We start from the raw sequence: 14,810 nt of genomic DNA, 5'->3' as shown, positions 1-14,810 counted from the left end.
TCAACACTAGTATTAAAAGTGTTGGCTGGAGCTGAGTTTCAATTAATTATTTTTATGAGAAAGGATTTCTTGTAAACTCCTCTTTTGCTAGGGGGTAAAATTGTGCTGTTTCACCTACTGGCAGTTGGCAGCCCTGATTGTATACTCTCTTGTGCTGGCAAATAATGGCTGTGAGGGATATAGTAGAATAGGAAGTATTCTTGACCCGTGAGATTCCAGCAGTGCATCATGAGAGATGTGGCTTTTACATCTCACTGAAGTCCCAGCACAATATGGTAGTTAAATGTTGGTCATGTCAGATGCTGGAATGTTCTCCCATAATCCCGCACAGGCATCTTTGGCAGCAAAATAGTTCATTTGTGTGTTTCTTCAGTTGATTACTTTATTTATTAATCTCATTTCATTTGCTTTAACTTGATTAATTTGCTTCATTTTGCCCTCCCCATCACGTGTCTTGTGTCAGTCGGTCTATGTGCCTCATGCCTTGGCATTCAGACGGTCATACTCATCCAAGGTATTGACATCGTTATAATCCACTTGATTTTAACTCTTTCCCTGCCATTTCCCTCTTTTTCTTTTCACCTTGGAATTGTATGATACCTGCTTGTGTTTTTTGATCTCCTTACATATTACTGATTAGTTTGTTAGAATATCCAGCTAAGGATATTCCCCCTCTCTTTGCTTTGTGCACTCTTTCCTATGTTTTGCATTTGGAGGCACATTTTCAGCCAACTGCTGCATCACTTGACTTCAAAGTCTGGGCTTTGCTTCTTCTGAGTCTGTTCGCAGGTTTTATCTTTCAGTAACTCTCTTCATACTGTATTACTTGCTGTTTATATTTGGTGTTTAACTTTCCAGCATCCATCAAATACTGATATATCTGTTTCTGGTGGCTTGACCTATTAGTGTCCTGCAGAGACTAAAGATGGTCAGTGTGAGGCTAATAATTTTGGCTTAAGTGCAAATTTAATGCAATCTGTTTTGTGATTAGCCTTGGGCAATCACAGTTGCTAAGGATTAGCCCAATTCCAAGCTTCTTATAATGTGCAAATATAAAATATTAAAATAGGCATACAAGCTGGAATTATCAAACTCTCGCTGGCCATATGTAACTGGGACCTTATAATAATAGACATGTCCTTGCAGTGCACAGAAAGCTTTACTGCACAGCACTATCAGCAGCAATCCACTGATAATTTCCCTGCATGTATGCTCGCTGCAGTTTGCAATTAATTGCTAAATAGAGGAGTGTTATAAATGAGCCTCAAGCCTAGTGGCATCCGAGTAACCTAAGCTTGTGGAGTATAGACTACTGAGATATAGATGGTGGTTGTAGGGAACATTTCTGTAAATTAGAAATTTACTATGAAATGATTATGTGGAGGATGAAGATACGGATAAGGAGGAATAGTGATCATCTAGGCTAGAAAGGGAGTTCCATAACTGGATTGAGGTTTAGACGTATACACCTACTTAGATGGTACAGTATATAGTGTGGCAATAGTAAGAGGTGGTTGATGATTGATGTCTTCCTGTTTTTGGTGGTAGTATTTGGGGGAGCGGGGTAGAAAAGGGTGGGTGGTGATGGGTCAGCTGTCGCAGTTGAGCATTGAAGGAGGTGAGGAAGCATCTGCCATGCCTGTTTAGGAGAAGCTGCCTCACCTGAATACTGGAGAAAGTGATGGCACAGCTGCCTTAGTTGAGTATTGGAGGACTGGATGAATTAGATGCCCAATTAGAGTATTTGAGGAAGTATATAACAGATGCCTTAGTCAAGTACATATATAGCAGCTGCCCTAGTTGAATATTGGAGGAATGGATGGAGTAGCTGTTCCAGTTGATTATTGAAGGAGTATGAGCAGTAGCTAGCTTGGTTGAATATTTGAGGAATGGATGTAATAGCTGTCCCAGATGATTATTGGAAGAATATGAGCAGTAGCTACCCTGGTTGAATATTGAAGGAATGAATGGATTAGCTGCCCTAGTTGATTATTGGAGGAATGGAAGGAGTAGCTGCCCTGATTGAGTATTGGAAGAATGATGAAGAAGCTGTTCCTGAGTTGTACTGGTGGAGTTTATGGAGCAACTGTGCCCTAGTTGTGTATTGGAGAGGCATTCTATGGCCTATTGTTGGGCTTAGCTGATAGTATGCTGATTGTTAATGACCTGCAGAGGTCATTAAGGAGTCTTTCACTACATTAACACAACTATGTCTTGAGGTGGCGGAGGTCTTAGCATGGTGGTGGCTGCCTCACAATATCCTTTGTAGCTGTTCTAATGCATTTTCATCTGTGCAGAAAACTTACACAGACGAGGAGCTAAACACCAAGTTGACCAAGAGGGTGCAGAAAGCTGCCCGGCGACAGGCCAAGCAGGAGGAGCTGAAGAGGCTGCACAGGGCCCAGGTAGGTGATCCAAGATATGTTGTTTGATATGTCTTTCTCATGATTAAACAAAAACCTGTTGGCTCTTGGGTATGTAATTTTTCCTATAATATTATTGGTATGCACTGGTAAAGCTGCTAATCCATCTTGGCTGCCATTCCCATATTCGGTCCAATTTTCTCCTTTACTGTAAACATTTAGCTTGAGCTGTGTATTCTTATTACTACTCTACCGCAAGATATAGCTTCACAAACATCATGCCTTCTACCTCTGTATTCTACTCATAACCCCATTATTGAGAACGTAGACCCGTATCCTTGCTAGAAGTGCCTTGTTACTGGAAGCTTGGTGACGGTGCTTCCATTTCCTAAACCATTAATGTGTCCATATACTTTATACACTAAATAGCGTATGGATGTTTTCCAATATTTGATGCAGATTTAATGTAGTAATCGGCTATTGGATTTCCGCCTGGCCGTATTGCAAGCCGCGCAGTCTTATTTAGGTGACTGGTAATAATATGCAGATGTGCTAAAAATAAGACCCTAATCAATACTGCGATATACTTCCGTTATGGATTTTAACCACATTTTATAATGTCACTTCCAGTTTATTTAGTGAGTTCTGTGTCAATATACTAATAGTAAACAAAGTAGAGTGTGCACTGTTCACCATATAAATAATATGCTTCTAAAATGTCTCCACTCCTCCTGAAGTGATCCCCCTCCCTGGTTGTATGTTGACTTTCTGTACTTTTCTTCTTTTTTTTTTTTTTTCTTCACTTAGCATACAAAGTTTATTTGAAAGGACAAACATAGTAGGCAGCTACAAAAGGTGCTGTCAGTTAAGTTACATACACACGTTCAACAAGCACATAACGTGCAAACGAACACCCGCACGGCATGACGAACCGAACAACCTAACGTACCACACGACCTTTATGTCCGGATGCATAATCGACCAACTCATTTACATACTGTGCACGATAGTGGAAAGACGGACTACACATTGAAAACAAGTACAAGTTTAACAGTCGTTCAAACAACGGACCATACACACGGACCATCTGCACAATATCAGACGACCATAGGCCAACATAGTTCCGACAGTTGGATCGGGTGCAATGCCTGTTATCAGTCACTTGTCAAGTAGTTTGCATGTGTACACAGGCCTGATTGTCATCCAACAGTCTAAAACGGACTAAAGTCGGACGACAATCAGGCAGTTTTGTTGAACGTGTGTACGAGCCTTTACAGGTACAGTGAGCGTGTCAGAGAGTAACATAATGTGAAAAGCGTAAAACAATTATGAAAAGATACACAAGTAGGATTGGTTATAATCATTACACAGGAAAATATTTCAAACATTGAAAAGTTAAAATATGGAATCAAACGAAATAAAACAGTTAAACACCTATGCCTTACAGTACACTACAATTGATGCAAAAACTAAACCACATCAAGGGATTACACAACGTTTACACTGCAAACATATGATAATAATCGACTACTTTGAAGTAGAGAAATTACTTGCCTAAATATGTGTATGGGTCTACTGCTTCAACAAGCAATATTGTCAACTGCCACAGTTCCACAATGTTCACAGATTAGGCCGCAATACAATAGATCCTTCCCGGTCCCCTCTGTCGCCTCATTCCACCGATGTCCTCCTCCCCCCATTGAAATCATGTGCCTTTGGGACTCCTCAGCAGTATTCAGAAGCACTCGCATTCATGAGTACTTCCAAAGACTGGTGCATTAGTACTGCGCATGCATGCATAGTACGAATCTGCTCGTTTTTGGACGTACTCTTGAGTCACAAGTACTCCCGAAGCCTGCGTGAGGAATCCTGAAGAGTTATTCAGCCTATGGTTCAAATCTATTCGAAGGAGGACAATGGTGGAACTACAGAACAGAGAGAATAAATATGAATGAAGCATAGCTAACATCTTAATTGGAATTTCCATGGGAGAGTACCAGAGAATATAAAGAACTTCAGAGAGGAGTATCATTTTAAATAAGATCAGCAGTATTAACATGTAAGGTATTCCAGGCTGCCAATTTACAATAAACAAGACTCAATAAAGGGGAAATGTTTCGATCAATAAAATTGAGAGGTGGCCTAGAGACTCTTGAGTGGCCTAGAGAATCTTGTATGTGATATGGGTTGGAAACCTCCTTCATTGTTGGTAGAAACGCATCCAAAGGAAGCATGGGGGATTTTGCCCGATCAGTCTTATCCTGAATACACACGGTGCGTTCCCGCACTCGATTTCCCGCTCGGTTTCCGTCGATTTGTTTATTTCCAGCTTGTCCGATTTGCATTTCGATGGATCGTTAGGTCGATTTGCATGTAAAGTATGCCAAATCATAGTTACATAGTTATTTTAGTTGAAAAAAGACATACGTCCATCGAGTTCAACCAGTACAAAGTACATCTCCAGCCCGTCCCCCACATACCCCTGTTGATCCAGTGGAAGGCGAAAAAAACCCCACAAGGCATGGTCCAATTAGCCCCAAAAGGAAAAAATTCCTTCCTGACTCCAGATGGCAATCAGATAAAATCCCTGGATCAACATCATTAGGCATAACCTAGTAATTGTAGCCATGGATGTCTTTCAACGCAAGGAAAGCATCTAAGCCCCCTTTAAATGCAGGTATAGAGTTTGCCATAACAACTTCCTGTGGCAATGCATTCCACATCTTAATCACTCTTACTGTAAAGAACCCTTTCCTAAATAAATGGCTAAAACGTTTTTCCTCCATGCGCAGCTCATGTCCTCTAGTCCTTTGAGAAGGCCTAGGGACAAAAAGCTCATCCGCCAAGCTATTATATTGCCCTCTGATGTATTTATACATGTTAATTAGATCTCCTCTAAGGCGTCTTTTCTCTAGACTAAATAAACCCAGTTTATCTAACCTTTCTTGGTAAGCGAGACCTTCCATCCCACGTATCAATTTTGTAGCTCGTCTCTGTACCTGCTCTAAAACTGCAATATCTTTTTTGTAATGTCGTGCCCAGAACTGAATTCCATATTCCAGATGTGGCCTTACTAGAGAGTTAAACAGGGGCAATATTATGCTAGCATCTCGAGTTTTTATTTCCCTTTTAATCCATCCCAAAATTTTGTTCGCTTTAGCTGCAGCGGCTTGGCATTGAGTATGATTATTTAACTTGTTGTCGATGAGTACTCCTAAGTCCTTCTCCAAGTTTGATGTTCCCAACTGTATCCCATTTATTTTGTATGGTGCTAGACCATTGGTACGACCAAAATGCATGACTTTACATTTGTCAACATTGAATTGTATCTGCCATGTATGTGCCCATATAGCCATCCTATCCAGATCCTGTTGCAATATGACACTATCTTCCTGAGAGTTGATGATTCTGCACAATTTTGTATCATCTGCAAAAATAGCAACATTGCTCACTACTGCATCTACTAGGTCATTAATAAATAAATTGAAGAGCACTGGACCCAGTACAGACCCCTGTGGGACCTCACTGCTAACAGTCTCCCATTTTGAGTACCATCCATTGACCACAACTCTTTGTTTTCTGTCCATTAGCCAGTTCCCTATCCATGCACACAAACTCTTCCCCAGTCCTTACATCCTCAACTTTTGCACCAGACTTCTGTGGGGAACAGTGTCGAAGGCCTTTGCAAAGTCCAAGTATATCACATCTACAGCATTCCCAATATCCATATTAGCATTCACTACCTCATAAAAGCTGAGCATGTTAGTCAAACAGGACCTGTCTTTAGTAAACCCATGTTGATGCTGAGAAATAAGATTATTTTCTACTATGAAGTCATGTATAGTATCTCTTAGTAACCCCTCAAATAGTTTGCATACAACTGATGTTAAGCTTACAGGTCTATAATTTCCTGGATCAGCTTTTTTGCCCTTCTTAAATAATGGGAAAACGTGGGCTGTACGCCAATCCACTGGGACTCTGCTAGTTGCAAGAGAGTCACAAAAGATAAGATAAAGGGCCTTAGCTATAACTGAACTTAATTCTCTTTGGACCCGAGGATGCATGCCATCCGACCTAACAATCCATCGAAATGCAAATAGGACATGTTGGAAATAAACGAATCGACGGGAATCGAGTGTGGGAACGCATCGTGTGTATCCAGCATTGAGGCCTAAGGACTGACCAAATAGATTTGACCTCTACAGCCCTAACTAGTGGTTTACTGGGGTCAGCAAGACAAAGCTGGAGCATGTAAACTGATTTTATCTACTAACAATCCCTCATGCAGATCTGTAATACAATCATTACTCCTAAGAAGTACATCCAGGGGTTCTATAGTCAATGCAAATAAAAGAGGGCACTTACCTTGGTAGAGGGAAACTTCTGGATACCCCAGATGATTTCTGCATCTTCTTACAACCTTTCAACTTTTTATTTTCTATATTGCTTCAGGGTACTTTAAAGTGTACCAGAGAAGAAGAAAAAAGTTTTATACATACCTGGGGCTTCCTCCAGCCCCATGTGCATAGATCACTCCCACGCCGCCATCCTCCGCTGCCTGCAGCTCCTGTAGCGGGTCCTGTAACGTCCTCCAGTCGCACCCAGTCTGCGCAAGAGGAAGTGTGCTCTCTACATGTGTAGTAGTGTTTCTGTGTGGCTATCTGCATCTTGTAATCCACAGCATGATTCTGCCATTACTACTTCCACATAGCTGATTTCAGCTGCCTAAAATTCTACTGGCATGGGAGCAAAAAAACAAACTAAAAACAAAACATTCATTGCATTTTTTTTATACCTGCATACATTTTATGCAGGTCACTAAGCTGTATTACACAGATGTACCTAGTTTACCGGTACTCTGTTTTCTGCAATCCTGTGTGCACGGGACAAAGCAAGAGGTCACCTACATGCAGTGCACCAGGACCAGAGTGTCAGAAGCACCATTTGTGAGGTGAAATTAGAGTGGCAGTGATATGGCATCGATGGAATAAATGCTGCCTCAGTGAGCTATCCATGGATATTCAGTACAGGAGATCAATCATAAAACAATACACGGTTAAGAGGTAATGAATTCACACTTTTACATTTGTTTTCAGATAATCCAGCGGCAGTTGGAGCAGGTGGAGGAGAAGCAGCGGCAGCTGGAAGAGCGGGGGGTGGCGGTAGAGAAAGCCTTACGTGGGGAAGCAGGTATTCTTTATCCTCACATTTGTATCTTTGATCTCTTGTTTATTCTATAGAACCAATATGGATTCTCTCACTGTTACATTTACATTAGTACACTGGACAGTTGTCATCAGTCTAATTATCTGCAGTTCAGAATCAGAATCACTTTTATTTCGCCAAGCACGACTGGGTCGTGCCCGGAATTGGGCTTGGCACTTGAATACAGGGCATATACATAGAAACATAGAAACATCTGAGACATCAGAACATAGGGCATAATAGACATCAATACAACACACATATATACATAAACCACAAGGGCATCAGGGCATCCTTTTGTTGAATAAAAAAATAACTGTAATCAGAAACTAATCTGTTCCTCTAATCCCTACTTAAAATCAACTAAATCTTCTTGGGAACTTTTTCTTTCAAATAAAACATGCCATTCTTGCAATTGTAAATACTGTTGTTCTCTGGGTGTGTCTACCATTGAAGTTTCACTAGTCAGCTGTTTGAGAGATGCCACCTCTGTGGCGTTGGGGTCCCACTTGCCATCAGAACTGCTTGGAGGTGGTATTCTGGCAGCTGATTGATTGATTCCACCTGGGTAAAGACTCTTCACCTGCAGGTTAGGGTGTGTGTTTTTGTTCTCCGTTTACCCACTCAAGGACCATACTACTGGAAATCTATGTTGTGTTTGTTTGTTCTTGACACAATGTAGATTTTCTTAGCAGGGGCCTCACTGTCCCTGCACCCTTGCCACTAACCTCCAGCTAAGCGGTGGAGTAACAGGGACAGCAAGCAGGACTGCTGCTTTGAAAATCACATTTGTCAGAATCGAACAATTAAGCCTAGTTCACACTACAAATCGTAAGTCCTAAGTGTTTTTGTGAGTTTTTTTTTTTTTTTTTGAAGCGATTACTGGCAGTTTTTGTGCAATTTTCGGTTTTTGCGAATGATTTTGTTAGCGTTTTTGTTTTGCGATTTTCTGTGTACAAAGTATTTTGGGGGGAACTAGAATGCACGCTACTCTAGTCTAAGTTTGTGTACCATTACTGACTGCGGCTGATGCATTGCAGAGCGCAAGAGCGTACTGACAAACAGTAAGAGATTTTTACATGCTGTGTTACAATGCTTTTATGAGGAGTGCATCTGTGTTTTTAGACCCTGATCTGCTGGAGGCAATGGCAGCCTCATCTGCTACATTTAAAGCAACCTGCGGGTAAGCAGGTACTTTGGTGGTGGTGGGTTGACGGCACTTTTTAACACGTGTGACTTTGCACTGTGTGCTTGTGCAAGCGTTACACCCTATGTTTTCCGGCTGTACTCTGTTTTATCTGAGATTGATCGCAGTATAGAGGAGAGCTGAGTGGATCCAAGTGTCCACAGCTCTGCATACAGGAGTGCTGCAGCACTATATAAGATTTTCTGTGTACAGACAACCAGAAAGTGCAATCTTTTTCCTGGAACTGAATGTGTTTTAAAGTGCTTTTGCTTGAAAAACGCTCACAAAATTGCTGTTTTAAGTAATTTTTAAAGCAATTTGCAATTTTCCTATACTTTGCATTGCAGCACAAATGCTCAGAAAATGGTGCAGGACGCTTTTAGGATTGGAAAGAATGCTCATCGCTCATGTGAGAAAACTCACATAGGAATTTATTACACAAGCGCTTTTACAGCACTTTTAAAAACGCTAGCAATTTTTTTAAAAGTTTAAAATGCAAAATCAGTGTGAACAAACCCTTACAAGCACAAAGAATGTTTCCAATAGTGTAGTCCTGAAGTGGCAAAAACATAAAAATCTGTATGCATAAACTTCCACTTTCAGGTTGCTTAAACCTATTGATTTGTATTTCCTAAATGGATATGGCATCTCCTGGATAAAAGGGAACCTTCACAGAGACACTGGTTCTTTTGCTAAGTTTGGAGAACATAAGTGGTACAGCAATCCTGGGATGGATAAAAAAAAAAAAAGTTTGCTGTTAGATGACACTTGGGTCATATCTGAATACAGTAAGGATTGTTCATGCTATTACAGTTTCATGAAGCACCTACAGCCAGGCAAATATTTTTTTTTTTTTTAGCTAATCAGACTTACTGCTGATGGGATTGGCCTGCTAGGCGTTTTGATGAGCTACTCTAAGGTGGCCATAGCGATGATGGGCAGATTTAACCAAGAGACAGATCTGTCTGCGATCAGATTTGATTAGAGAGAGATCTGACAGTTGCCCATACACCGCAGACCAATTTTTGATCAATTTCAAAATGAATTCCTGCGGGAGTCTGCCTAGTGACACCTCGCCTCTCCCGGCACTGTCCCCCTAGTATAAAATGTGACACACGACCCTCCCCCCCGGTACCCGTGCACGAATACTTTACCTGTCGGTGTCTGCCGCTGGACCTCCCTTCTTCCTCACACACGCATCCCACGTGGTTGCCGGCATAGCGTGGGAACCTGTGTGAAGTCGCACATGTCCACGTTACGCCGGTAACCACGTGGGGGCATGTATGTGAGGAAGAGTGTGGAGACTGAGCCAGCGGTGGACACCGACAGGTAAAGTATTAATGCATGGGCATCGGTGGGGCACATTTTACACTATGCGAACAGTGGCAGGTGTTCCATCCCGTTCATGGCTCATCCCCATATCGCATGCCATTACCGTCGTTCATCTGATCGAGCACGTCGGGCCGACATCTTGCAGCATGTCCGATCGATACATGCGACCAATTTCACACCGATATTGGTCGCATCGTCGATCAGGCATGCTCTTGGTGGCACAGATTTTCATCTGATTATAAACATCGAATAGGATGGTCGATCAGCCGCCAAGTTATCTGGTGTATGGCTACCTTACTACAATCGATAGTCATTAAGAATTGTGCTAGCTATCCTATTGTGCTAGCTATCCTATTGTGCTAGCTAGCTATTACCTGTAGTACACAATATGTTTTCAACCAAATGATTCCATTAATCTTCAGTTTTTTGCCCTACAGTGCTTTTCAACACTAGCCCATACTTTGTATTGCACCCTACAGGCAAAAGCCAGAGTATGGGCATTGATTCAGTTGACATTTTCTTACCAGCAGTCTGGAGCCTACTTTACAGTATATTCCGCTTATGTCTGCACTGATGGGTTACCTTTGCATGTACACCATAGCTGTGTTATATTACTCCTATCTTTGTGCGAGTTTAGTTATTATTATTAATTTATTTAGCACTACATCTGCCATAGTGCTGTAAAGAAACACACATGGGTACATAGAAATACAGACTTTGCTGCTTAAAACCTAGTGGGTAGACAACATAAATATCACACAGACTTATATGTGAGTACATACAGCAAATAATAAATAATAAAAGTTAGAGAAGCCAGTGTTAGAGCTTACTATCTAAACGCAATTATTTAGTGGAATAAAATGTCTCCATGTGGGTGCTAAACGTAGCTGTAATCCTACAATTGCGTTCTCTGATATAATCTAGGTGAGGCTTGCAAACTGCTGCCACCTAAACAATCCTGTCCAGGGATCACTTAGGTTCTGCAGTGTTCTCCAAGCTCAGCAAGTCAGGCCCATTAACTGGTATACAGTATATTCCTTCCAACAGCTGTTTGCAAGTAAATTGTATTGGCTGTCTCTTCCTTCTGTCTTCAGCGCTGGGCTCTGGCTCATATGCTGTTGTTCTGAGATGGGGGAGCACTAAAGAGTACAGACAATGTAAAAACAATTGCAGGTGGGAGTAAGAGAATGTTTTCTACAAAAAAATGACAGCTGCTATCAAAATCAAACTAACTTGATCTTCTAGTTCCGTTTTGTTAAAAAAAATCCTCCAGTTTGACCATAAAGTCTTTGCAGGAATGCAGCAAGCTGATTTTCTCCTGCGATCCCGTCCATCATTTAATCCTCATTGACAAACCAGTATCATCCTGAGATTTCCTTATGGCAAAATAATTAACCTTTCCTCATTTTCTATGTCTAATTTCTAACTTACTGTGACATTACTGTTATCCAAATCCCATGTCTGAACACCATACTAGAAAAATGTCTTATTTCACGTTAATTTGACTTTAATCATTTTTATTTCTCACTGTTAACATTAAGTGCAAATAAGGAGTACATGTTTAAGATACTCTATAGAGCAATACATGAATAGCCATTCTGTCTTCTAAGCTCATTTACCTGAGAATGTAGCCAATAGGTTGCACTTTAAAAAATATGGCTGCCAATGACAAAATCGGGTCTCGTCCAGTAGCAACTCACATTTGCAGGCCTACTAAACTGTAACTTAAAGTGATGAAATAATTGTAATACTCCTGGATAAACCACTAATGAAGGAATATTTGGTCAGAACAAAAGATATTTAGGACCTGGTTCACCAAACTGGTATAGGATTGCCGTCAATTTTACCGGTACTAACACGGAGCACCACATGGTAACCTTATAGTGCCACGCTCGGTACCGGGATATCGCATGTGTTTGCTTTGGTAATGTATGCGCCTCTAATGAGTTAACAGGCGTTGCTCCCTTGGTGTTTGTACTGGTAAAATTGATGTCCATTGCTTATGTATGTTTACTTCTTGCTAGTAGATTAAAGTGAACCTAAACTGAAATGAAAAAAAGAGTTTCACTTACCTGGGGCTTCTACCAGCACCCTGCACCCACCCTGTGCCTGCACAGTCAGTCAACAATTCTCTGATCCTCCACCGTGGCCAAGTGAAATTTTTTGTGACTGGCCAGTTGATGGCCACTGCGCTTGCGTGGCCCTGGCTGTGTGCGTCCTCGATCAAGCTCCCGTCGCTAGGTGCAAGAGAATTTTTTTAATTTCAGTTTAGGTTTCCTTTAAAGTGAATCTGAAGTGAAAATAAACTGTTGAGATAAACTATTGTATCTATAGAAATAATCCTAAATAAGACTTTTTTTTTTTTCTTATTTTGGCTTTAAGGGTTCAAAGTTTAGGCGTAAGGTCTTTACTGACATACTGCTGCTGTTTACATTTATTCAGCTCACATTTGTATGTAGACCTTTTCCTTTCTGTCAGGAATGTTTGTCATAACCACACACAAGTTTTATGATCTCTTATTAGTTATCAGGAAGAATTAAGCAACAGTCGGATTTCACTGACTGCAGACAGACTGTGATTTGTAGCACTGGATTGTTAACACCTTCAGTGAAAAAAGGAACACAGACAGTTTCTAAGTAGGATTGATAGAATTTATTCACACACACACACGTTTATTTAATAATGCTATGTGTCACTTCAGGTACACTTTACCATGCTGGCTTCTTGTATCTCTTGGGGACCCTGGTTGATCCACCCTAACTTTCATACTATCACTAACAGCATAAAACCCAAATAAACCCAAAACTGAACAAGGCAGATTTCGCTAAGTACGGTAATCATGTAAATTATTAATGCTACCTGTGGAACTAAACTTTTCAAAACATAAAATATGTTGTGTAGCATTGAATACTTGCAGCTGTGCACCTTTCCTGAAAGGCTTAGGAACTCTAGTGTTTGTGAGTTGTTTCCTGTGAGAATATCTTGGTCTGATAGAAGCTTACCACTTCCTTTGACCTGTAAGTCTGAGGTGCCACTTTCACCACAGTTTGTACTGTAGCGCAGGGATGTTGGCAGGGGTCTAGTCCTGGGGAAAAAAAGTGAGTGGACTCGCCTAGAAAACCCATGCGCCGCGCATGGGCGTGGTCAAGCATACTGTTGGCGTGGTCATGGGTGGGGCCAAATATACATGATCTTAGCAGTGATGTAAAAGGAAAAGGTCTGCCGGGGAAGTTTGAGCTCTGCCGTAGTGTATCCCCCAAAATAGATGTAATCTGACAGCATTTCACAAAAAGACACATAATCTGGTAGAAGTTCCTCCAAAATACAGATAATATGGCAGTGGTTCCCCCAAAATAGATAATGTGGCAGCAGCAGTTCCCCCAACATACACAATTTGGAAGCAGTTTCGCAAAATATGCGAGACCTGGCAGCGGAACACCCAAAATACATATAGTCTGGCAGCAGTGGTCCCCCAAACATACACAATCTGGCAGCATTTCCCCAAAATACCCATAATCTGGCAGCAGCCGTTCCCGTAACATACACATAATCTGGCAGCTGTTCCCCAAAATACACGTAATCTGGCAGCAGCCGTTCCCCTAACATACACATAATCTGGCAGCCAGTTCCCCAAAATAGGTACCCCAGCATAGGTAGCCAGGTCTATAGGTGTCCCCAGTATAAGTAGCCATGAGTATAGTAGTCCCCAGTACATGTAGCCAGAGGTATATGTGCCTAGTATATGAAGCCAGGGGGTATATGTCCCCAGTATATGTAGCCAGGGGTATACGTGCCCATTATATGTAGCCAGGGTTATACGTGCCCAGTATATGTAGTCTGGGGTATATGTCCCAGTATATCTAGCCAGGGGTATATGTGCCCAGTATATGTAGCCAGGGGGATATGTGCCCAGTATATGTAGTCAGGGGGTATATGTGCCCAGTATATGTAGTCAGGGGGTATATGTGCCCAGTATATGTAGCCAGGGGGTATATGTCACCAGTATATGTAGTCAGGGGGTATATGTGCCCAGTATATGTAGCCAAGGGGTATATGTGCCCAGTATATGTAGTCAGGGGGTATATGTGTCCAGTATATGTAGCCAGGGGGTATATGTCACCAGTATATGTAGCCAGGGGGTATATGTCCCCAGTATATGTAGCCAGGGGGTATATGTGCCCAGTATATGTAGCCAGGGGTATATGTGCCCAGTATATGTAGTCAGGGGGTATATGTCCCCAGTATATGTAGCCAGGGGGTATATGTGCCCAGTATATGTAGTCAGGGGGTATATGTCCCCAGTATATGTAGTCAGGGGGTATATGTGCCAGAATAGGTAGCCAGGTGTCCCCCCAGCAGGAGGGGAGCAGCGCAGAGAAGACGGAGAGCTGTGAGCAGCGGTGGAGAAGGGGGGCCATCTCCCGGCCCCCCCCCCTTTCTCTTACCTCGGGGCTCTCCTTACCTCGCTCTCCCCTCCACAAGTAATGTACCGGCAGCGGGCGAGACTTACCTCTCCTCCTCGTCGGAACACCGGATCTGCATGCCGCAAGTCTGGTCTGGTTCAGACCAGAGCAGCGGCACGCAGATCCGGCGCCGGAACGAGGAGAGGTAAGTCCCGCCGGCTGCCCGCACATTACTTGTGGAGGGGAGAGCGAGGTAAGGAGAGCCCCGAGGTGAGAGAAGGGGGGGAAGATGGCCCCCTTCTCCACTGCTGCTCACAGCGC

At 42.2% G+C, this 14,810-nt stretch overlaps 1 protein-coding gene across 25 annotated transcripts in view; it reads left to right on the top strand.

The window, feature by feature from the left end:
• The window catches only part of MICAL3 (microtubule associated monooxygenase, calponin and LIM domain containing 3), a 340,878-nt gene that overhangs the window by 288,043 nt on the left and 38,025 nt on the right, over nt 1-14,810 (top strand). For 24 of the 25 annotated variants that reach the window (XM_068277274.1, XM_068277272.1, XM_068277276.1 and 21 more), the window contains 3 exons: nt 464-514; nt 2,298-2,405; nt 7,460-7,553. In XM_068277274.1, coding sequence (XP_068133375.1) covers nt 464-514; nt 2,298-2,405; nt 7,460-7,553 — 253 coding nt within the window. The remainder of the gene's footprint in view (nt 1-463; nt 515-2,297; nt 2,406-7,459; nt 7,554-14,810) is intronic. The other variant, XM_068277284.1, reaches the window with a different exon arrangement.

Source organism: Hyperolius riggenbachi, chromosome 3, assembly GCF_040937935.1.
Source record: "Hyperolius riggenbachi isolate aHypRig1 chromosome 3, aHypRig1.pri, whole genome shotgun sequence".
Lineage (NCBI taxonomy): Eukaryota > Metazoa > Chordata > Amphibia > Anura > Hyperoliidae > Hyperolius > Hyperolius riggenbachi.
Note: the sequence above shows the minus strand (reverse complement) of the source record. Positions and strands in the feature narration are given on the sequence as shown.